General features: G+C 42.9%; 3 protein-coding genes across 37 annotated transcripts in view; 1 reads left to right on the plus strand and 2 right to left on the minus strand.

The window, feature by feature from the left end:
• Nucleotides 1–103: 103 nt before the first annotated feature.
• On the plus strand, nucleotides 104–14,307 carry Gm38529 (predicted gene, 38529). 2 transcript variants are annotated; one of them, XM_017320565.2, is made up of 2 exons: nucleotides 104–279; nucleotides 11,203–14,307. In XM_017320565.2, the coding sequence occupies exon 2, from the start codon at nucleotides 12,692–12,694 to the stop codon at nucleotides 13,259–13,261; it is 570 nt and encodes a 189-aa protein (XP_017176054.1). In that variant the 5' UTR covers nucleotides 104–279; nucleotides 11,203–12,691; the 3' UTR covers nucleotides 13,262–14,307. The 2 variants fall into 2 exon arrangements, 1 of the variants encoding a protein (XP_017176054.1); XR_001784576.2 differs by lacking the exon at nucleotides 104–279 and adding an exon at nucleotides 6,325–9,807.
• Nucleotides 2,556–13,204, minus strand: Vamp3 (vesicle-associated membrane protein 3). The gene is made up of 5 exons (NM_009498.4): nucleotides 13,125–13,204; nucleotides 11,413–11,494; nucleotides 6,168–6,326; nucleotides 5,246–5,297; nucleotides 2,556–4,297 (listed from the first exon to the last, which is right to left on the minus strand). Coding segments are annotated over exons 1-5 (312 nt in total). The 5' UTR covers nucleotides 13,127–13,204; the 3' UTR covers nucleotides 2,556–4,280.
• Nucleotides 14,308–14,773: 466 nt separating the features above from the next.
• Camta1 (calmodulin binding transcription activator 1) overlaps nucleotides 14,774–24,984 on the minus strand; it is an 802,246-nt gene continuing 792,035 nt past the window's right edge. For 13 of the 34 annotated variants that reach the window (NM_001081557.3, XM_030253021.1, XM_030253020.1 and 10 more), the window contains one exon: nucleotides 14,774–18,106. In NM_001081557.3, coding sequence (NP_001075026.1) covers nucleotides 18,074–18,106 — 33 coding nt within the window. In that variant the 3' untranslated portion in view covers nucleotides 14,774–18,073. The other 21 variants (XM_030253018.1, XM_030253017.1, XM_030253013.1 and 18 more) reach the window with 5 other exon arrangements.

Below are 24,984 nucleotides of genomic sequence, written 5' to 3' on the forward strand. Positions count from 1 at the left end.
CGCTGTTACCGGCAACACGAGCTCCCATTGGTCAGAGGGCGGGGTGCAGGTCGTGCACGGCGGGGGTTACATAACCGCGGGCGGGTGGGCGGGTGCAAAGGCCCCCGAGTACCTTACATAACGCGCGGGTCGGGCGAGGGCGGCTCTCGGCCAATCCTGGCCAAGTGGAGTGGCCTGGAAGACAACAGGGCCGGGCCGCGCAAGTCTACTGCCGGGCTTCCCGGAGGCGTGGCCTTGGGGCTGTCAGTCACGGGAGGGCGGGGTCCGCGCAGCCAACAGGTAAGTGGACCCGGTGGCGCTTGTGAGTCCGCAGGCCTCTGGGGCTCCCCGGTATCCCAGGAATGCAGTGCTTTGGGGTTCCCATTGTTTTCATCTTTCCAAAACTTGCTGCTTTCTCCCACCCGCCAATATAGGTGAGTGAACCCAGGTAGAATCCAACCGTATTTTCAGAAATACAAGTTTAATGGTACAAGGTAAGGTCCTTGGCTGCCCTCGAGTTACAGGTTCATTTGGCAACAGGAGTTAGATAGTATTGTAAGCGACGCTCTGTTTTCGAGGAAACAGCCAGGATGCTCCTTTTACATAACTGTCTCTACCCTTCAGAAACGAAAGGTACAGGGCAGAGCTCCAGCCTTCTGCTGCCTGGGTACATCAAGAACACACTCGGTAGTGGGTGGAGAGATGGCACAGCACTTGAGAGTTAAGCACCTACTGCTCTTCCTTTGGATGGTTCCCAGGCATCTTCTATCAGTGTCTCACAAAGTGCCTGTAATTCCAGTTATAGGAGATCCAATGCCCTCATCCATCAAGACACCTGCACAGTGAGCATACGCTATCCAGACATACACCACATAAATAATAAGATCTTTAAAAAAATACACTAAGTATTTGTTGGATGAATGAAAGTGTTCAGGCCAAAGGAGAAGGGGAAAATGCCAGAGAGCAAGTATCCACATTTCATATTGGGCAAATGACCGATTTTTAAAAAAAGTCTTTCTCCACACTGGATTACTCTACTCCTGAGTTCTTCAAGAAACATTCATTGTACGACCATTGGGTGCACATGTGGGCAGGGATTATTGTACTGAGGACAGAACCAAATTCTCTCATACTCAACATACAACACATGGATGATGCCTCAAAGTCAAGAAAGCCTAAGATGCTGGTAGGACATAAACTGGTAGGAATGGGAAGGACAGAGGAAGGAGGCAAGAGCCCCAGGGAACAGGCTGGAGGGTAAGGGAGGGCCGCTGAGAAGGGGAACTGAATCTGAGTGATCCTTTGGGGTGGGGGAAATGGGTGGGCTAACAGAACTGAAAAGCACTGTCCCTTTCAGGCCATCCTTGTGAAGTACAGGTTAGTCATTAAGAACCTGAAGCGAGGGCTAGAAAGACGGCTCAGTGCTTAAGAGCACTGACTGCTCTTCTGAAGGTCCCAAGTTCAAATCCCAGCAATCACATGGTGGCTCACAACAATCAATAATGAGATCTGATGCTCTTCTGGTGTGTCTGAAGACAGCTACAGTTACTTAGATATAATAATAATAAATAAATCTAAAAAAAAAAAAAGAACCTGAAGCAATGGGAGAAAGGAAGGGCCAGATTGTGATGGGGTTTGTGCTTAAGGAAAAGTATTTAGACTTTTATGTTGTAAACATAGACAAAATCCTACCCGGTCTATATTACATTGTTTGCAAGAGTGGGGGAATGAGGGGAAATATATTCAAAGGAAGGCAGATTAAAAAAAAAAAAAAGCCACACATTTGGGACATGCCTCCCCTAAGTTTACCTGTGTGGTTGGTAGCTGTGTGGTGTACCAGGGTCAACTCTACAAATCACTTCCAGAAGACACTATTTAAGAAACCCAATAGCCAAATCCTTACTGGTCTGGTAACTGCAAACCAGCTATGGACTCATCTCTGCTCTGAAAAGCACTTTTCATTAAGGTATATGATGGTTAATTCCAGTTGTCGACTCCATTGTATGTGGAATCAACTAAAAGGCAGCCTGCCAGGTATTCCTGATGGGTTTCCCTGCTCGGAGTATGTAAAGTGGGGAAGATAGGAGAAGGAAGCTCTGCTCTTTGCCTGCAAGCCTTCACTCACAGGCGAGTTAATCTACCCTGCTGTTGCTGCACTCTGATGTTATCAGAACTCAGTATGTTTTCATGGGCTTCCACATGGGCTTCCACATGGGCTTAACACCAGAGATTTTCCAGGAGTCCTCCAGGCCCACAGTACCAGATGGAAACTTCTGAGGAACTCAGCCTCATGGACTAAGCAGCTATCAGGTTCTCAGCATCTTCAGTGTGAGGTAGACCATACCACATAATAAAAATCTTTTAAAAATATATGTTCACCTTATTAGTTCTGTTGCTCTAGAGTCCCCTAACACAGGGTGAGATCTACATCTTCTCACAGGAATATGTGCTCCTAGGATAATGAATAAGAAAAAAACATAGTTTGTCAGGGAGGGAGGGGGAGCATCAAGGGTCAGAAGTTTAGGACATGCATCAGGTGTATTCCCAACTCCACTCCAAGAAACACGACACAGGATCATGTTAATAAACAACTTTATTCTGGTCACCATACCGGGAACATTCCCAGCTAAATGCACAGAGAAGCGAGGTATCACTGTGTTAATACAGGAGCCACTGAGTTACATGGGACAGAATATGAGGAGACAGCACCAAAGTTGTGAGGTCAGACCAGGACAGAAGCCCTAGGCTGATGCGGCAAGGCATATCTTCAACATCTGTATTGTTTCAGTAATGTTAGGGGAACAGATAAAAAACTAGAACCAGTTGGGCGTTGGTGGCACACGCCTTTAATCCCTGCACTTGGGAGGCAGAGGCAGGCGGATTTTTGAGTTCGAGCCAGCCTGGTCTACAAAGTGAGTTCCAGGACAGCAAGGGCTATACAGAGAAACCCTGTCTCAAAAAACAAAACAAAAACAAAAAACTAGAACCAGATTCTATGACATCTTGAGTAATGCTGCTTTACACACAAACACAGATTTCAGGACATTCTAGTGGCACTGCCATAGGCAAGCAGCTTTCCCTTCACCACTTCCTCAATTCCACCCATGCCTGAACTCCTGTCTTTGAACCAAGCCTTGATGAAAGTCTCATATAAACAATGAAACTGTCCCAGACAGCAATGGCTACATTCTAAGAGCACCAGGCATCTCTGGTTAGCTATCCTCTACGAGTGACCGGTGGCTTACCTCAAGCATAAGACAGAGATGAGTACAAGCAGTACACAGTCTTCTGGAACTCTGTGCAGACTGATGCCTTGGTGAGGCTGCACGGCTACTGCTCACATCGCACTAGAGACCACAGCCTAGCTCAGTCTACAAACTGCTGGCTAAGTATCTTGTCTACAGGTGTGATCTGAGCCCACCTCCATAGCTCTAAAGAAGAAACCAAATCAGAATGACTAGCCTTCTCTATAGCATTTCACAGGATGGACTGCCGACATGTTGAAGGCTCGCTCTCACAGTATTAACATTTTTCTTAAAGGACACCTTGAGTTACATTTGGCACTTATTTGAATGTATCTATTGGGGCAATTTATTTGTACTTAACTTTTGGCAAAATAGAAACTTTGGTCATAGTTCTATAAAAACTTCTTAAAGGGTTATTTCTGGTTAAAATACTATTTTAGGAGTGATATACAACAAGAACAAGAAAGTAAACATAGTCATATCTAACATAAGAGCATGAGCTCTTCACCAGCATCTTAAATACAGCGGGAGTCAGTAGTGCTTACAAACGGAGAATAATCTTAAAGAACAGTTTCCTAGCTATCAAAATAAGGCACACCCTGCTATTGTCACCCATTGCTGTTAGGCAGTAGTGTTCTTCTTGGAAGGTCCAAGTTAGGAATCTAATTACCCAAAAGTTTAAAATGTGGTTTTGAAGATGATGTCAGATGTGGGGACAGCTGCCTTGAACAAAACCCCCTTCCTGGAATCCACAACAAGTCATCTTGAGTGACAACATCCACCTCCATTCAGCACTCAGAACTACACAAGTCCTCTTTCCCAGTCCAGAAATCTGTAAAGGCACTGTGCAAAATGTGGGGAGGGTAGGTCACACCTCCAGTTTGGAGTGTATATGAAAAACAAAGGCACATTTTCTAGGCACTAAACTGTATGTAAACTAACAAAAATAATCATTTGGAAAAAAAACAATAGGTAAGCTCGATAACACGGCAGGTTCTAAGTAGAAAGTCTTGAAGAAGATCCTGAATATCGGGCTTCAGTTTCATCGGTTCTTCATTAAGAGACACACCACACTAAGAGGCAGGGAAGATTTAGAAACAATGAAAAGGGCATGTTAGTCTTTGTGTGTGCAAATACTCAGTAGGGATGGACTTCTACTGTCTAAAGAGGGACAGAGAGAAACTGACTTGGCCAGTTTTCCACTGGCAGCTTCTTTACATGCTACAGGGCTCTGGGGAAGACTAAACTCAAAAGTGGAAAAGGAAATACTAACAAGAACTAGCAAAGGAAGGCATGCTTTGCTAGGATGTTCGCATAGACTGGAATGAAAATAAAGTGAGTTCTTCTAATATGCAGTCACAAGAGTGGTGGGAGTAGCTATGTGCTAGCTATATACATTATTTACATAATTACTATTTCTGTTCTCCTATGCCAGGTACTTTCTTATGTAATAACCAGGTTTGTCCTAACAACACAAGGTGGACACCATTACCATCTTCATTTTATTCATGAGGACACTTGAGGTCCAGACAGACCCAACTGCTTGCCCAAAGTCACAGAGCCTTACTACAGGTGGCATAGCTGGGATGGATCAACTCAGCTAATCACTACATTCCACAAAAGGACACAGACTAAAACTGCACAGGAGAGAAAAATTGACCAGACATTAGGAGTGAGATTTGCTATTCTTAAAGGATAAGTGCACCCATCTATCCATCATCCATCTAACAAAACACCAGACTTTAATTACAAAAACTCAAATATTTAGGATCATTTTGGTGGCACAGGCCTATAATCCTAGCGCTTGAAATGTTAAGGCGGAAAGATCACAAGTTCAAGGCCAGCCTGGGTTGAACATCGAGACCCTGCCTCGAGACCCTGCCTCAAACTTCCCGCAATACCATCATCTCAAAACACCCTCAAGTATTTAAAATACTTGATAAAGAACGATATTTAAACCTTGGACTGAATCCACTCTTTGCTGCTGCACAGACGAACGTCTATGACCATGGGTAACTCACCGATGATGATGATGACAATGATCACCAGGACACTGATCCCTATCGCCCACATCTGCAACAAGACAGATCCATTTAACATTGCAAAACAGACAGTGCTCGCCGCAACCGCTACAGTGTGAAATAATTTATATAATTTCTAAAGCCTAAATTTTATATTTTCAGTTAAGTCCTGAAATTTAGTTATGGGCTTTCAGAAGTAGATTCCAATCCTCTGTGACCTCTGAAAACACACACATTTCCACACAGGCTCCTGATCTTGTCCCATTATCTCAGAGTGTCCTTTCTAAACAAAGCATAACAGGAAGTGTGTGAGCTCTAATCACAGACATTCCCATTTGCTAAGTCTGCTTTGGACAATATTCATATGTTGCTTTCTCCTCTTTTTGAACAAGGTGGGATTTCTTAGCATTTAACTTTTTTTTTTTTTTAAAGATTTATTTATTTATTATATGTAATACACTGTAGCTGTCTTCAGACACTCCAGAAGAGGGAGTCAGATCTCGTTACGGATGGTTGTGAGCCACCATGTGGTTGCTGGGATTTGAACTCCTGACCTTCGGAAGAGCAGTCGGGTGCTCTTACCCACTGAGCCATCTCACGAGCCCAGCATTTAACTTTTGAAATTGGAGCCATTCCCAGAATGGGCAGTTAACTGAGCATCAAAGCCAATAGCCCCGTCAGTGTGTTCTCAGTTACCTAGGTCTAGTGCCCACGACTGCTTGGGCCGTCTGATTCTGCATGTCTTCTAACTTTAGCCACAAAACATGGCATTAGATTCCCAGCTGTGGGCCAGGAAAAGGGATATAGACTCATAGTTGGCCAAGATTCTACCCACTACCCAGAGTCACCCAATGCAACAGAGTGCCTGTGCAACACTTGGGGTATGGAGGCCCGCTGTGAAGGTCTGTCAAGAGAGCATTACCTTGCAGTTCTTCCACCAATACTTTCTCTTCAACTTGGCAGCACTTGTTTCAAACTGCGAGGCACCTGCCTGCAGTGCATCTGCGCGGTCATCTAGCTCCGAGAGCTTCTGGTCTCTTTCTAACACCTTATCCACATTGACTCTCATGATGTCAACCACCTAAATGGACATGGTCACAGTTACACGGAAAGGAGAGGAAGAACAAAACTCCACATGACACCTATGGGCACTTTGTATTTTTTTCCAGATCAGTACTTTATTATGTTGAGCTAAACTTCCACTTAAGAAGGAAGCCCAGGCCTTTGGGATACATCCACACAGCAAACCAGGAATAGAAGAGACTTCAATTACAGAGAAGCCCACATTAGTATCACATACTATGGTGAGAGACTCAACTTCCTTCTAAGATCTGAAGCAGAACAACAGGATGTTTCACTTTCATGGCTGTTCAACACTACACTGGCAGTCTTGGTCAGGGCAATTATCCAGGGGAAGAAAGGCATCCGGTTGGAACAGAGGAGTACAACTATCTGTGCCACATGTAAGAAACTCTTAAGACTCCTTCATAGGAGGCTGCAGAGATGACTCATCAGGTAAGCTGAGTGCAATCTCTGGGACCCACATCATGAAAAGAGAAAACTGACTCCTGCAAGTTGGCCTCTGATGTCTGCGTGTGGTGGGTGTACTGTGTGTTCCCACCACCAATTATTTTTAGAGCCAGATCTGTGCCCATCAGTAATCCCTACACTCTTAAGATGAGAGGTGGAGACAGGAGAATCACTTGTATGCTCATGGACCAGTTAGCCTGCATTTCATAGCACAGTATGGCAGAAACAAAAGAGACATCACCTTGACAAAGTGGAAGAGAACCAACTTCAAGAAAGTTGTCCTCTGACCTCCAACACATATGCCATAGCATACCCGTGCCTCAATGAAGTACCTTACCTCTTCAGTACATACAAAAACACTCACACACATACACAAACATACACACTAAATAAAAATATTTTAATATAATTTTTCAAAATCTACAATGAATAAATTCAGTTAAGTTTCAGCATCTAAGATAAACACTTATCAGTTGTTTTTCTTCATGCCAGCAATGAACAATCCAAAAAGAACATTAAGAGAACAGCATCTTAATGTTCCAAAAACCTCATAATAAAATTATAAGCAATATATTTAAGGAGCTGGAAGACTTGCAGAATAAGAAACTACACATCGGACTGAGTAGGTAGCTCAGTGGATAAAGGGCTTGCTGCACAAACACGAGGACCTGAGTTTGGATGTGCGATGCTCACAGAAAACAACAGGTGTGGCAGTCTGTTCCTGTCACTGCAGCACTGGGGTAGGCAGGGAGAGGAGGATCCCAGAGACTCACTGCCAACAGATGAGCTATGGGGTCAGTGTAGGACCCTGTCTCAAAAATTAAGGTATAAAGAAAACAAGAAAAATACCTGATTTTGACTTCTGGCTACTATATGTGTACACACATGTATATGCTACACCCATTCACAAAAGAGCTCTAAGCTGGGCACAATAGCACATACCTGCTATTTGTGAGGCTAAGGCAACCCACATACACACACACATACATACACACACACACAAACACACACACGAGAGGGGGAGAGGGGAGAGGAGAATGAAAGTATTAATAAGGGGAAAGACATTCATGGTAGCAGATTGGAAGAGTTAATACTGTGGAGATACAGGACTCCTAGAGTGACCTATAGTCAATATAATCCTAACAGCTCTGTTTCTCTCAGAAAGACTGTCATGCAATCCCCACTCCTGTGGCTTTTTTTCATATGTAAGCTCAAAGAAGAACTGAGAATAGTAAACCAATACTAAAAGAGTTATAATGGTCATTTCAAAACTCACCACAAAGCTGGAATAGTCAAAATTGTGGTACTGGCCCAGGAAGATGAAGATCAATGAGAAAGAACTGAGAACCTGGAAATCTGCTTACATATTTACAGCTAATTGAACTGGTTTATTTATCGACTGATCTACTTTGGTGACGGGGATGCTTGTATAGGTTAGCTAAGTGCTCTACCACTGAGCACTTACTTCAGCAACACTCTCAGTCTGCCAACTAACTTCAAAATGATGCTAAGACCAACAAATGGAGAAAGAATGTCCTTTTCCACGAACAGTGCTGGCAATCTAAATAACCTTAAGGAAAGAGCAGGCAGAGCAGTGAGCTAAGTTTAAGTTGGACTCTAAGAGTCTTAGAGAAAAGGTAAAGCTTGCCAGCTTGTTCCAGGTTTCTAGTGCTGTGCTAGAACTCCATGGCCAAAAGCAACGCTGGGCCAACAAGGCTTATTTCATCTTACAGTTTGTAGTCCAACATCCAGGAAAGTCAAGGCAGAAACTGATAATGTGGACGGCATGGAATGATGCTGCTTATGGGCTTGATTGGCCTGCTTTCTTCATCATCTAGGACAATTTTCCCAGGGTGGCACCACACATGAATAAATTGGGTATTGTATCCCACATCAATCCTCAATAAAGGAACTGTGTGCCCACAGGTAAATTAGGGAGGGGTATTTTCCCAATTGAAGTTGCCTCTTCTAAAATGACCCTAGCTGGTGTTGAGCTGATATAAACCTAGCCAGCACACAGCTTCAGGATTGGCTCTGGGCTCTTAAGATTTGATATCAAAAGCAAGAGCAACAAAAGAAAAAAAAACTCAAGTAACTAAAGAGATAAATTGGGCTTTATAAAAAGTAAAATCTTTTGGCATCAAAGTATACTATGAAGAATGTGAAACTCAACCAACCAAGAGAATGGAAATACTTATGAACTACATCTCTGATAAATGTTATCTGTGAAGAATGCAAAAAAGAGCCTTACAACTTAATGACAGAAAAACAACACAATAAAATCATTTGCAAAAAGAACTATGTATGAGAAATATAACTGTAATCCTAGAACTTGAGAGGCTGAGGCAAGTTCAACCATAGCCTGGGCTACATAGTGAGTTCCAGGTTAGCCTGGGCTATATAATAAAACTGTCGCAGAAAACAAAACAAACAAACAAACAAAAAACCAACAGTAATACAAAAGGGGGTAAAGGACTTGAATAGTCACTCCTTCAGAGACACACAGATGGCCAATATACACCAGAAATGTGTTCACTGTCACTAATCATTAATCAAATCATTAATTCAAAACCATAAGGAAATACCACCTCCTGCTTGCTAGGATGACTGCAGCCCCAAACTCAAGAGCACCAGGAGATTGGACACTGCTGCCAGAAAATAAGCTACTGTAGAAACCACAGGCTAAGCTGCCAAACAATTACTGTATGAACCAGAAAGGCCCACACCCAAATGAAACAGAAATGAAAGCACATTTAAGATCTGGCTTCTGGGTATTTACAGCAACATTATATCAGCAGAGAGGTCAGAAGAGCTCAGTTACCAATAAATCATGGTTTACTAAGATCATAAACAATCACTCAGCCAAAAGAGGAAACAAGGTGCCAGCATGGAGGTTTCTACAACCTCCATGAACATGGGCCACACTGAAGAGAGAGAAGCCTAACATTGACCCTGGAACATGCTACACCTGGAATAGGCAAACCCAACGAAACAGCTGACTACAGGTTACCAGGCAACCAGCAGAATGAGAGGTGAGTGACGAGTTCAGGGTGCTTCTTAGTAGAGACAAAACAGTTCTGAAAGCAGAAAGAGGAGATGACTGTGCAAACCACTGAATATACTAAACATATTAAACACTAAATGACAGACTTTCAAAAACACTTAATTGTATGTTACAGGAATATCTCCTCAAAGAACAAAAACTAGATTATCTTTAAAATTTCTTTAATTTCTAAAAAGGGTAGAATTTGAGTTTTTTTAAGTGACAGAATTAGTGTAAAAGTATAAAGTGTTCAGAATTAAGTTCATAAAGAAATCATCATAGAAAAATCTTACTGTATGATTTAATAATAGTATCTAAGATAACAAGTTTTAGAACAGCCTAAGGCAGAAAGATTGTGCCAGGTGATGGTGGCACACACGCCTTTAAGCCCAGCACTCAGGAGGTAGAGGCAAGTGGATCTAAGCTTGAGGCCAGCCTGGGTTACAAGGACAGCCAGGACTACACAGAGAAACCCTGTCTGGGAGATGTGTGTGTGTGTGTGAGTGTGTGTGTGTGTGTGTGTGTGTGTGTATGAGTGGGGAGATGGTTCAACCTGGGTTTAGTTCCCAGCACCAATAAAGCAGCTGAAAACCTTCTATAACTCTAGTTCCAAGGGTTTTGATGTCTTCTGGACTCTGCAGAAACTGCATACACACACAGCACACACACATAGTACATACACACACACACACATATACACACAGTACACGTACATGTAGGCAAAACCCTCATACTTGTAAATCTTAATAAAAAAATATGGAAGTAGTGGTCTGAGCTTCTCGCAGGATCTGCACTGTGGTTCTACATGAGCACACCAAAACAAAAGATGCCTTAAGACTCCACTAGCTCAAGAATTCTAGGGAGAGCTGGGGCTACAGCAGTTCCACCTGCTATGGGTCCTTCAACAAATATCAGAGAAAGCAAAGACCTGCCTCTATTAGGGAACTAGTAAACCTGGCTATAAGACACACAACAATTTGGAAACAAAACAAAACCCAAATCAGAAAGACTTGTTCCTGGCTTGAATAATCCAATTACCCTATCTTACAAGTGGCTCTGGGGACAAGCTTTCAGATATGTTTTAGGTTTGTAATTGGTAGTAGAAAAATTAGTATGAAACCAGGAAGAGTCTCCTTTGTGCTTAGAAGATGGCTTCTAGAACATTCAGGCAAAGCATCATATACATAAAATAAAAATAAACCTAAACAAAAAGAATATGGAAATACTTGTCTGAGTTTCTCGCAGAATCTGTACTATTGCCCTTTAAATACACGTTTAAAAAGATGACTTCTGATATAGTCAAAATTTATGCCCACACACTGCTGATGCCTTTTTTCTCTAATGTTTTAAAAAAATAATTACATGCTTGTGTCTGTGTGTACAGGTGCATGCATGTGCCCTTGGAGGCAGTTACAAGCAGTTTCGTGATACAAATGAGAGTGCTTGGAACCCAGGTGGATCCTCTGCTAGAACAAGTAAGTGTTCTTTTAACTCCCGAGACATCTTTCTAGCTCCAACGACTCTTTTTCTAAATAAAATTCTAGAGAATTCCCATGTTTGTTTAAAAGTCACATTTAAAATTTTAGAGTGGTACCTCATCTACTTGATTTTGTGTCTGCTGGAGTCTTCGATTACTGCCAGTGGCAGCACTTGACCCCGAAGGCACACCTGTAGACCTGAAAGGTATAAAGTCACAAGTATGAGTACACTGTAATTCCCAGTGCACTTGATAAGCTAATATATAATCCCAATGCTCCAACCATGACATGGGAGGTGGACACATGAGAGTCTTGGAAGCCTGAGGGCCAGCTCACCTGATACATGCAGCACTGAACAAGAGATAGTGTCTCCAATAAGGTGGAAAGCCAGGACTGACATGTGAGGTTGTTCTCTGCTCTCAAGTGTCCTTTGCTCTCAAGTATACCATGGCCTGTTTGTGTGTATAAACTGTTATGGTGGGACGCAGTCTTAACTCCTTACACTGCAGTTATTTCTTAAAAGTCCCAAGGTAAAAAATAAAGGCACTAATATGTTTTTATAACCCCTCAATAATTCTTAAGACTGTATCACTTGATAGTGATAAAAGTCTGAAACAAATATTTAACAAGATCTGTTCTATGTCAATAAAGTGTGGGTTTTTTTTTTTTTTAAACTTGCTTTAAGACACACAGATGTTTAAAGTAGACTCCTGATCTTTTTGTTGTGGCTGATAATTAGGAACAATCACAGAACAGACAATATGAAGAAATAGGTTCAAAGTGCATGGAGGGGGTCTGTATGAACGGGAAGGAGGCTGAAGCAACTGTCTCTGTTGGAAAGTCATTCATCTCTCATAGGTTCAGTGAGTCTGGATTTTCACTCATCCCCACTTTTCACAAGTACTCTGGTTTTTAAGTCCTTATTGCCTCCATTAAACTCTTGTATCTAAAACAGCTTCCAATTTTTGCCTTCCTACACAACTGTCACTCTAGGGTTGACTCACAGCACTTTTTAAAGTTTGCACTGTGTCTACCACCAAGGACACATCACTGATGGCTGTCTCACATAACTCAGGGTCCGAAAATTAAACAGGTAAGGACCGTGCTCTGGAAGCACTATCCATGTTATTTATTTTTTCTCTCTTTAAAGTCTAATATCACTAAAGAGGATACTACGATCCTTCCCATCTTATTAAAACTTAGGCTGAACATGCGGCTGGCTGAACTGAACCAATTTAATCCTCTTGAGTGTGGACCGGACACTGCCATTTGCTCAGCAGTCTGACCAGGTACATCTTAAGTGGTGACAACAATTCTGGCTGAAGGTTGCAATTAGAAACCAATTTTAAAACCAGAGTGTGCTGGCTTAAAACGGAAGAGAAACCCATTGCCCAGATGCGTCGGGAGCGCCAAACGCTGGCCTACGACGGGCTCCCGGCCACCTCAGGTCTCCCGCTCCTGCCGGGCGCACCCCGCGCACAGAGTGAGCGTTCACGCTCGCTCCCGCCCCTCGCGAGGAAGGAGCCGCGGGGTGTGGCGGCCGCTTCCTCGGTCAGGCGGTGTCCCCACCCCCGTCCTTCCGCGTCTGCCCGCCGTCCGCGGGGCACTCGGGGACGTCGCGGCGCCACGACTCGTCCCGCAGCGTCCGGGGACAGGGTGCACCGCGGGGCCGCTGCCCACCTCAGGCCCCGGGACTCCGCGCGTAGGCCTGCGAGGCCTCCACTCGAGTCCGAGTGTCAAGCAGCGGCCACCGCGCCTGAAGCGGGTCGCAGGAGTGGGCCACCATCCCCGGAGCCCGCCTCGCCTCTCAGCGCAGCGCGTCACTCACATTTTGGCGGCGGTGGCGGCGGCGAATGGCCGAGGGTCGACGGACTCGCGCTGCAGGCAACCGAGGCTGAGGAGATGGGCGGGGCCGTGGTGACGTCACGAGCGGTGGCCGGACCGGAACCCGCGACGCGCTCTTAGTCGCCAGGGGCGCGCCGGAAATGGGCGGGATAGGAATCGAGCCGGGCGCAGCGCGGGCTGTCACCTCGGAGCAGAGCGGAGTGGGAGGGGCCAGAGCTTGCGCTGAAGTAGCGCCGGCGCTGACGAGTGGGCGGGCGTTCTCGGTGGACAAGTGGGCGGGGCTAGAGCGCGGCGCCTGCGCCTTTGGGCTGGGCTCTTCGCCGCCAAGGAATCACAGCAGCTCCCTGCAGTGTCTCTGCTGCCCTGTCTCTAGCCCTGGAAAGGCAGTTTAGAGTGAGAATGGGTACGTTTTACATTACTGTGAGCCCGCATACCTTGTCTCTCATGTTAGAAACAGCGGACGTGCCTAACGTTCCAGAATAATCTAGTGGTCCTGAGGAGACAAAGTTCTTTTCTGAGAAAGAGGCAGTAGGAAGTCCATGTGGAGTCTTGGCCACAGGATTTGGGAGAAGTCTCCTCTCAGGTTCTCACATGACAAATATTTGCCATTGCACGGATATTAAATCCCTAAAGGGAGCCTTGGCTTAGAGAACTGTAAGGTTCTTCATTTCTGTAATTCCCTGGCCCTTGCGGAGACGACACTCAATTTTTGTTCAACGGGGGTGAGTAGTTATGTGGAAAAGAATCCCAACAAGGTCTAAAACAGACTAAATAAACTCCGTTGGTGGATTCACTCAATGAAATACACTAAGGTATTTTTCCACTTCAGCATGGTAACTCCCAAAGGTGTGTGTTGCAATTAAAGAGCGCCACACCAGTGGGTACTAGGTTGAGTAGTAGTTATAAAAACCATTCTGGATAGGAGGAAATGGAGAGTGTGGGGCCGGGCTTAAACAGTGAACAGAAAATGCAGTGGGCTCCTGGTGGGAGGTTCAGAGTGTGAAACTGGCACTAGTTCTGAGGTAGATCAGAAGTGAAGTCCTACCAGAGAGATAACAGAACTCTACAGCCAAGAGGACTGGAACAGTGACGAAGAATACCTAGCAGGGAGGCCTTGTGAGGTAAGCTGGAAAGGGTCTTAAAAAAAAAAAAAACACACACAAAAACCACACACACACAACCCAGCCAACTACCTAGTAGAGCTAAAGAGTGTACTTAGTTGGCAGAGTGCTTGTCTAATATGCAGCCCTGGGTTTGATCCCCAGAACCACGTAGACCCAGGCTGTTAGCACACCCATAATCGCAACGAAAGCTTTTAGGTAAAAGGTTAAGAGGTTCAATGTCACCCTTAAGCTTAAGCGTTGGGAATTCATGGGTACTCTGAGCTACATGAGAAAGGTTAATTTAAAATTGAGATCCTTATCTTCCAAGTAACTGCATTTAAAATAAATCGATGTGTTAAGGAACCAGGCAAGGTAGGTAGAAAGGAAGTGCTTTGGGAAAGTGGCTCTAAGTGAAAGGCTGGGTGGGAGAACACTGCATGTGGAAAGTAAAATAATACTTCCAGTTCTAACTATGACCTCACTGTCAACACCTTGGATTTCAGATCAGGTTAAAGCAAAACACAGATAATATGGGGAAATTTTCTTCATTTTTAATTTACAGCAGAAAGAATATAAAGCATTCAGAAAACATTTTCCATATTTTTAAGGGCAATTCAAAACATTTTGCATGGTTTCCAGCAGCTGAGTTCTTCAACAGATCCATTGACTCAATGATGCTTTACATGCACAATTACAAAAATAAAACTTACAAAAAAGGAGACATCTAGACTAGTTTTACATGCAAGTCTCAGGGACCCCCCGTTGGGCGCCAACTACTGTGTGGAACTGCCATAAGCGACCGTGCAGCCAGAAAGGGGTTCATCTTAATGTCTTTATTTCATTCACACAGTACAGCTGATTTTGAATGGGTAACAAGGATAGCAATTAAATCTTCAGGAGACAGAATAAGATTAGCTATTAATTTTATCATGAAATCCTACTCCTGGCACTTGGGAATTCAGATTATCCAAGAAAGCTGCGCCTATCACCTTATATTCAAAATTAAGAGTTACAATCAAAAAAGGTGGTCATAAATGCTTTGTGTCAGTGGAAGTATGCTTCGACCTCACCTAGAATTCACAGTTGTACTGGTAGGTTTTGACCCTACTTCTATCTCCTCCATAAGAACTTCCTAATTCTATGTAAGTCTTTATCTTCCAGAGTTTTCTAACATATTCAGCTAATGTGGCATGTGAAACACTAAAAAATAAATGTGAGGGTTGAAGCAAATCCACTGAGGTCATTGCTCTGGTCAAATGATTGGTCATCTGAACCATAAGCAATGGAGTAAATGTATCCAGATCCATGATTGAGATAGGATATTCTGAAAAGAGCTGGCTTTACATTCTATTCCCTGTTATGAATACAATTGTTTATGTAAATTACTCAGTGTCCTCAGACAGGTCAAATTGTGTAAAATAATAGGTGTGGTGGGGGCGGGGGTAGGGGGGTCGAGGATTGCAACAGCTGCAACATAACCCACACATGTAAAAACAAAATTGGGTCGGGTCAGCTTACAAATGTACAGGTGGCTCCTAGCTGTGGGGCTGTCGCTGTTCCAAGCTGATCACAAGCAGAAAGACATGTACTGTACAGTAATTTGAGGTTGGCAGTGAAAGGAAGTAATTAAAAAACAAGTACAATTATAGAAAAGGCACCGAGAGCACTGACCCCAGTTTTTATTATTATTATTATTTTTAACCACAATCCTTTTGTTTCTACCTTCCTTCTGAAGACACCAGCTTAAAGCTCATTTGTGAATATTTTTAGGCTTCACAACAAGCCTCGAGTTTTAACTCACGGTTGGCAGCCAGAACCATGTTGGTTTGTTTTTTGTTTTTTGTTTTTTAAAAAAAGAAAATCTCATACCAACCAATTCTCACACTTAACCTGGGAGTTTTAAACTGGCATTAGCAAATGCAAAATTGGTTCTCTCATAAGTTAGCTTTGAAAGCATCAGATTTCTTTGGCTCCTCATTACCTGGAAAGTACTGTACCGTGGCACCCTTCCGTCAACACCAATCTCCACCGGGTTTCCCTTTTATTTTGTCGAGTGAGCAATTTTTATTCGTGGTTTTTGTTGTTGTTTGTTTTTTAATTTCCAGCAGGAGATATGAAAATGTGATATTTTTCTCATTTTGTCCTAATTTTTTTTCCTAAACATTGATCATCCTAATGTTCTTTGTTGGTGTGAGTGGATGGTGTTAAGGTCTCTAAGGATTCATCTTATGATTATCTATTTTGCAAAAGTAACTTAATTTTTTTAAGCAATATTAGCATTCACATTACTTGGCACCTTTGGCAAAAAAATTTTTTTTAAATAAAATAAAATAAACTCCTGATAGCCAAAATTAAATGTAAACATATCCTTTTTTTTTTTTTTTTAAAGTAATGCTACTCTGCCTCTTTTCCTAAGTCTAAATACAGTAGCTCCTTTTTATTTTTTGCAGGTCATGCTTTAGCAAAATGTTCTTCTACAGAACATTTAAAATAAAGTACTCTTATAGTGAAATAAAGTTTTTTTTGTTTCATTTTACAGACCATAGCCACTAATGCTTTGCTTTTGTTCTTTTTCTTGAATTCATGCACATCTTTGTTTTAATATATACAATATATACAAACAATACATCCACATTGTTCTCGCTCAGACAAAACTATACAAATAATTTCATCTTGCCATGTTATTGACCTCTGTGAATAAAATATTTAGCAATTAATATAACCCCTTTCAAATATTTTCTCGCTTTTTTTCTCCATTTCTACCTTTTGTATGTACACAGAAACCACTCTGTTTGGATGAGATAGAGCCAAAACATGGAATTTACTGGCCAGAATGCAGCACCACACTGGTCGTTTAGGTGGCAAATGTCCAGGCAAGGTTTATGATCTCTTGGAATTACTAAGGTTTCCAAGGTTACTAAAAAAGGCTACATGCGTTACCAAGTCTTAAGTAATCCTCACTGCAAGATAGTGGGGCAGACAAACTAAAGTGCTGACCATGAGAAGGGACAGGATGGCCACTATCCTTGCAGATTCCTGGGAGGTGGGGGGGGGGGCAAGAAAATGAATTTAAATCCCGTAAGCTGTTTCTCATTATTTCCCGTGCATTACCCGTTTACCACACACCCACCCCTCTGCAAATTTTCACAAGACATTAAAAACCTGCAGATTTTAAAAGTTGCATTAAGTGTGCTGTAGAGATTCAAACGAACGGACGGACAAACCGACAGACAGAAAGAAAGAAAAAAAAACGAAACAGAAACTCAAAAGAGAACAGTGAAGGAGATGAGGACAGGCGGACTCGCACAACTCGGGTGATCTAAGCCCTCCACTGAGAACCAAGGATTCAGCTTCTTGGAAGTCACCGCAGGTGCAGGCGCAGCGCTCCTCGTGTGGCTGACGTCGCCCCGCCTGTTCTTATCTATATTTTTGGTATAAATATTTGTACAGTTCCACACGATGTTTGAATACAGCCCTAATGACAAGGAAAGCGGCTTCCTCCTAAGATGAAGCCCTTCCAGTTCCTCCTGGTGTCTTGTTTTTCCTGTGATCCAACAGAAGATTTGAGTTCCAAGATGTCTTGCTGATCAAATTAAAAGTTGTCCATGAGAGTGCAAATGTAATGACCAAACATTCTCGTTAAAATCCTGCAGCTGACTCCCCAGAACTGCAGAGGGATTTTGTGTGTGTGTGTGTATATATGTGTGTGTGTGTGTGTGTGTATGTGTGCACGAGCGTGTGTGTTGTTGTTGCATGTCTCTGCTAAAAACAGAAATGGAAAGAGTCTGAGAAGCAATGTCACATTGCTAAGGGATGCTGCTGTATGTCTTCAAGTTCCTTGGCCTTTTTCAATTCTTTCACTCTGGAAGAGAAACAAAACACAACACCAGGTGATAACTACAGAGTGGAACTGTGACCAGATAAAAGGAGAGGGGCTATGGCCCCCGAAATGAGATGCCCAGACAAGCCCCTTCTGAAGACTGACACTTGTGAAATTGTTGGGGGAATATCCAAAGACGAAGATGTGACCCTGTGTAAAAACATGGAACGTTTCACCAGGGGTGCTCCAAGAAGAAAGCAAAGCTATTTGCTCTGTTGTTCTGACTCAAGGGTGGTACGTATAGCTTGGGTACATTTAATTCCTTGAGGAACTTCTTCCTCTGTCTGATGGACTGCTATAAATGCCTCACAAATCCATGTGATGTAAACTGGGGAATTAGCACACAATTTTCCAGCTCTGAGTAGACCCAGGGACTGAATCATTATTTCACTCATAGACTCCAGGCTGCTGGCTACCTTACACCTGACCCTACAACCTGCGCTAAGTTCCTTCCCTACTCTACTATGTTACTGTGTCTTGGATCCTCATAGTTCTTGGTTCCCTCCCATTTCAAACTGTAACTTTGAAGTTCATGTTCCTTCTCAGAGCTCCCAAATGGGCAGCATTAGGATCAATACCAAACAGGGCCTTTGTTTTGCTTATCACATTGTGGCGAGCTTTAGAAATTGCTGCTCCAATTTCTATTTTTTAAATGTAAGACTCTGCCTTAAAAAAAACAAAAACAAAAAAGTGGTGCCTGATGAAATGAGGTGCAAGGGAAGTATTGTAGGATATGAGACTATCCCTCTGCATGGACGATGGCAAGTGTATTCATGGCAGAATAGTCAAATGCGTCAGCCAGTCTCCAAATGCCGCAGAGTAACATCTTCCCAGAAGCTGGCATGAGAGGAAGGTTTAGCCAGACAGAAGCAGGAGTTTCTTTCACTGCCCCAGTGACAGAACAAGGAAACATTTGATAGGTAGTGGGCTTATTCGGACATCAGTCAAATGTGGCCTCTGTCGAAGGTCTCTCCAAGTGTTTTAAGATATGCCAGTCCATTAAAAGTTATTCAAGATGAATGTCAGTATTTTCTAAATATAGTCAATAAAACTCAGTCAAATAGGAACATTCGGGGAGGCATGGGGGTGGGGTGGGGGGAGAACCCAACTATTGGTGGATCACAGTGGTGGGCAATGAATGTAAAGAAACATATATTCTGAGCAATTTAAGAACTTTTAGATTTACAACCTTCAAACAAAATCATTTCTTAGGAGTGTGAAAGCTGCTGTGATCTCTTCAGAGAAAGAAGATATATCCTTTGGGAGAAAGCCTTCATCATTTATGTTAAATTGATGTCGTACATGAAAACATCAAGCCCAGCTTAGCACAGCTTATTTACAAGTGGCAGTGTATCTCCTAAACTATGCTTTCTTAAAGCTACATTTAATATGCCTGTTGTTGTTGATGATGTTGTTTGTTGGAAATAGGGTTTTTCTGTATAGCACTGGCTGTCCTGGAACTTACTCTGTAGACCAGGCTGGCCCCAACTCAGAGATCCACCTGAGTGTTGAGATCAAAACAGTGTGCTCTACCACTGCCCGGCTTAATATGCACTTAATAATTAAGGATACCATAGTGAATTAGGTCCTAGTGTGTGGCACCATGTTGTAGTATAGAATAGTATAGGATTATAGGCCCCTAATTTTGGACATGCATACTTGATAAATGGTTTCTTAAAAATTGAAACATGCTATAGGTCTCTGTTCAATTTTTAAACATGCAGCATCTAGACTAACATCCCTTTTGGCTGGAACAATGCAAGGCATGCATGGATGCCGACCTCACTTCCAGACATGCAGTGTCTGAGCTCAGACAGACCCATCTGCCAGAGACCTGCAAGAGATGCATGCTATGTCAAATACCATGTTTTGTTTGTGCATTAGCACAGAACTCACTCACAGCACCGCTGCTGAGACCTCTAGAGTTTCAAGATTTCTGAACCCAGAATCTGGTGGCATCACCACAGAGACAGACCTTCATCTTTCTAGAACCATCAAAAATGCTTTACACGTATTAAGTTCATCACGGATGTGAAGTAAAAAGGAGACTGGAATGTTTTAGGCAACTTCATACCAAAGAATCTATAACCAGCTGGTCAGGATAGGTATAAGTTAACGCTATACATCTAGCTAAACCGGTCACGAGGATGGGCTTTTGAAGACACCACCCCTGCCTCTACCACTTACTTCTTTCAGAAGTTAAAATGTCAGCTAAGTTTTCACAAAGGTTTAGGTTGCCACATAACGAATGCTGAATTAATTATAAATTAATGATGTCATCGCAGACCACTTGGTTAAAGAGAGAGGCATGTCCACACATACGCAAGAAGTCTACACAGGAAAAGTGAAAACAATCCAATTTTCAGGCACATTGATTTCATCGCACTATACTGGAATTATGCATGACATCGGAGGAGCGAAATGCCATAGGACTTTTCTTTAAATGGAAGTCTGTTAAAGGATGAACTAGAGAAAAGGGTGTTGTGTGAAAAAAGACTAATCAAACTCCAGTATCATTAAAGGGTACTGAGTGCCTGTAACTGAAACACAGCCTCAGTCTCTAATCTGTAAATTCAGACTGTAAGATTCCTAAGAATTAAGCGACCTTCCTTAGCTTGTGCAGCTGATAAATATCAGAGCAGCAACTTGAACTTATGTCTGTCTGACTTCAAAACCATTCTGTCCCACTCCACGGCCTCTAACAGTTTTGTTTTTAAATTCCTACTATATTGTTTTGTCCAAAAGACTTTAATAGGAAAAATCAATCTGGACCATAGTTTGAATGAAAGTAATGATTCTGTTTTCTCCATTCTAAGATACCATTGTATGTGAAGCACTATATTGAATTTAATTACAATGTTAAGGGGGAAACACCCTCATACAAAAGTGCACCTGGTCTAAGGCAATCCTGGAACCCTGAAACACACACAAAGAATGTGTCTGTTATCCAAGAAGACAGCCTGCAATGTAAGGCAGACACACTCTGCTGACACCAACCCACAGAGACAGCGGGGGAAACAGACCTGTGCTACCGGTCCTGCTGAAGTCACCAAAGGGCTTCACAGTACTTAAAGAGAAAATGAGGATGAAATAGGTGTCTACATTTCCCTTTAAATCAAGCACCAGGCAGATAAAATCAAGCATTCAAATTATATTCTGTCTCTAAGTTTCACAGAAATTCTGTCTCTAAGTTGATTTGAGACAGTACCAGAAGTACTAGAATTTTCAATAAATTCCAAGAAACAGTTATTTCAAATGAATATTCCAGAGATTTTTTTAAAAACTAATTTTGCCTTATCACCCATGGACAGAATAATTAAAAGGCATATTTAAAAAAATGTCTTTATCAATGAGAAAGCTATGTAAGTTTAATTATCATCTCTGTGTCTTCCTCCTCGCTCCCGTGTTCTCTATGAATCACAGTGGATACATACTTCTATATTACCTACCACACCTGCTTGCCATCCTTTTTTTTTTTTTTTAAGATTTATTTATAAGAGTACACTGTAGCTGTCTTCAGACACACCAGAAGAGGGCGTCAGATTCCATTACAGATGGCTGTAAGCCACCATGTGATTGCTGGGAACTGAACTCAGGACCTCTCATAGAGTAATCAGCGCTCTTAACCATTGAGCCAAGCCATCTCTCCAGCCCGTCTGCCATCCTTTAAGATGCTTCTTTAAAGTTATTTTCGTGTGTGGTTGTGCGTGAAGCACTATATGTACACATCAAGGCTGGAGGGCAGCTTTCAGCAGTCCATTTTCTTCCTCTATCATAAATTCCGAGGATCAAACTGTTAATGCAGCCAGCACTTACACCCACAGAGCCATCTCTCTGTCTCTAAAAGGGTCCTAAGATATTGTTCTATGTATCTGTGTTTACACGACAGAAACTTAAGTTAGTGGGAAAAAAAATATTTCTGTTTCACTCAAACCCAAATCAACTGCCTGGACGACTCTGCTTGGTATCTCCTGTGTCACGCACGTGTTCAGTACATGAGTCTGGTACACACAGACCTCAGGTTTGTAAATTCGATTCCTATCTGGAAATGCAGTGCCTGTGGCTGCTACCGATGCAGTTTAGAGCCTAAGTCCTCAGCCTGCCTTGTGATGTCTCACAGTGGCTAAGCATTGCCAACGTCTGGGGTTTCTTGAACAACTACAAAGGTGAGGCCCACATAGGACTGAGAAAGAAGTGAACTTAAATGCCCAGGTTACCTACCTACATTAAAAATCTATCAATCAACGGATTGCACTTGTTTCTGAATCCCATTACACGGAATAGACTTGCATGACATAGGATAGACAAACACAAGACAGAGCTTATAGTTTTTATATGCACCAGGTATTGCTTCCTCTAAGGGGAGCTATGAGGAGCACATTTCTTTCTAATTTTAATTATGTGTATGTGTCTTTCTGGAGGCACATGCACAAGAGTGTAGGTGTGCTTTCTCGAGTCGGAGCTACGTGAGGATGCTGAGGACCAAACTTCAATCTTCTGTAAGAACAGCAAGCGTTCTTAACCACCAAGACATCCCAGCAGCCCGAGAACTGTATTTCTGACTCTCTTGTCAGTAATTTGGAAGGTACTTGACTAGGTTGGAGGTACAGGAATCAGGGCAGCAAGCCTTTGAATTGTGACCATTCAAATCAGACGATCCCAAGATTTTTCTGAGCATTCAGGCTGCAAATAACTCATACTCTGAGATACCGAGGCAGTCTCAACCAAAAACAAAGAGAAAGCTGCATCAAATGGACTGGAGTGATGTATAAGCAGCAGCCCTGAAAGCCAGCAGAAGCTCACAGGGTTGACTCCATCAGATGTCCAATGAGAATACATGAATAAATGAGAGGCCTGCTGCAGAGACTCTAGCGAACAATGGCTTCATGGGAAAAGCGTCAGGCAAAGCCGCTTCATTACATCTACTGGGTGACGCTCAGCCAGAGAGATGCTTCATGAGTCAGTGGCTTTTAGCAGGCAGAGCCTCGCAGTGCTGGCCATCAAAAAAAACCACAGGGCAGCCTGATGCTTTCTGGTTAGTTACCTGTTGCTCTCAGGGCTGCAACAGCTTGTGGGAAATTTAGGAAAAGAGAGATCTTGCCATATTCCAGAAATTTCATTTGGATTGCAAAATAAAAAAGACAGAGAGGCCCAGTAAGAATGACAGAGAGCATGTTGTCTGCAATTTAACACACACCACTGTGTTCCAAAAATATTCATTTCCTAAAAGAGGCAAGTGAGACACAATTACTTAGAGATTCATGACCCTCCGTGACATGTTCCACATTCATTTCTAACTTCTTGGTAATACGGGGCCACCTGGGATCTAAACCTCATGCTACATTTAACTGAAGATGTGGCTAACACATCTGCTAGCCCTTGATGACGGCTCAGCTTTCTGCAACACTACTCTTTTGGGTGGGGTCAGAAAATGATCCCTTGGATAAAAGTGCACAGCAAAACCAATGTCAATTTGTAACCCCCAGAACCTGGTGACAATCTGTTCCAGGCAGTTCACAGGGCTACTCTGGAAGGCACAGCTGCTTGGCTGAGGTAACCACTCACCAAAATGCTTGGTCACTTCTCACAAAGTGAAGGATTGGAAAACCCAGTTCTCAAACACCCGTGGTTTGAATGTTTGAGATTGAACGTGCTACCTCTTCTTCCTCTAACAAAGACTCATTTCGGAAGAAGAGCCCCACCCACCTTTATTAAACAGGAGCAGTAAGTCAGTAATTTCCAAAAATAGGTTATGTAAATACCAAGGATAACCCTAAGGACTCTGCTGACTGTTTTCTGAAGCCCCCCTTATTACCTTGTACAGAAAAAGGAGACACCTGTCTAGGATATATGGAGAATGGCCTCCCTCATTTATGAGGGGCACAAAAGGACTGTCCTTAAGACAGAGGACAAAAACCACTTTGTATCTGAAAAGGGACACAGCTTTGTGTCTGCATGCATTTTCAGCCAATTATGTCTTAATACTGAGGCCAAGTTGTTGTGTGATTTAGTGACTTGCTAGTTCCTTAACATGTATCTCAGTGGTTCTGCTGCAGAACTGGGAAACACCACATGGGGCACACTAGTGGTCCACGTGGAAGGCAGTACTTCCCTTGTACAGCGTTGGGAAATCCTCAAACCTTCAAAATAATACACCAATCATGTGCATGAAAGTAAATAATAATTCATTTAAATAATGCAGAATAAACAAACATTCTCCCCTCAAAGTAAAACTGTGTCTGGGAAGGAAGGGGGGAAGGAGGGAGGGAACGAACGAACCAAAGCTTCAAACCACACACTTATCAGAAGTTGGTAATTCCACTGTCAGTTATTGGCTAAATCAGCAGTTAAGCCTGGGTGAAAGGCAGGAAACAAGTGCGCTGCACTCTGTATACAAATGAGGTGTACTGGTCCTTTCCCAGCCTTCCAAAGAGGCTGAAATGAAAAGATACAGTTGGTAATTTTGGGTCACCCTGCAGCTGGGATACTCTGCACCCAGGATGAGCTATGGAATCCTAAATCTGCTGATGGTGGCGCCTACCTTTGTGGAGGTCCTTCTGCTGTGGACCTGGGAGTTTGGCCAACAGCATGTTCCACACTGCACCACAAAATGTAACTGTACATATTTAATTACTTTTCAGCATATATACCTCTAACTGGTTTGCTGTACTTTATAAATTAACAAAATAAGCATGTTATTCTCTTTGACACACCATCTCAGGACTATACACCTGAGAGACTGCTTGGCTCCCAAGGAGAAGTTCAACTTGGGGGACTATCAATGGGGGGTGCCACTGCAAGTCCTTGAGGAAGAGAGAGGGAGAGGAGATCTTACTGGCAACTGCACCGAGCCACAGACA

Source organism: Mus musculus, chromosome 4, assembly GCF_000001635.26.
Source record: "Mus musculus strain C57BL/6J chromosome 4, GRCm38.p6 C57BL/6J".
Lineage (NCBI taxonomy): Eukaryota > Metazoa > Chordata > Mammalia > Rodentia > Muridae > Mus > Mus musculus.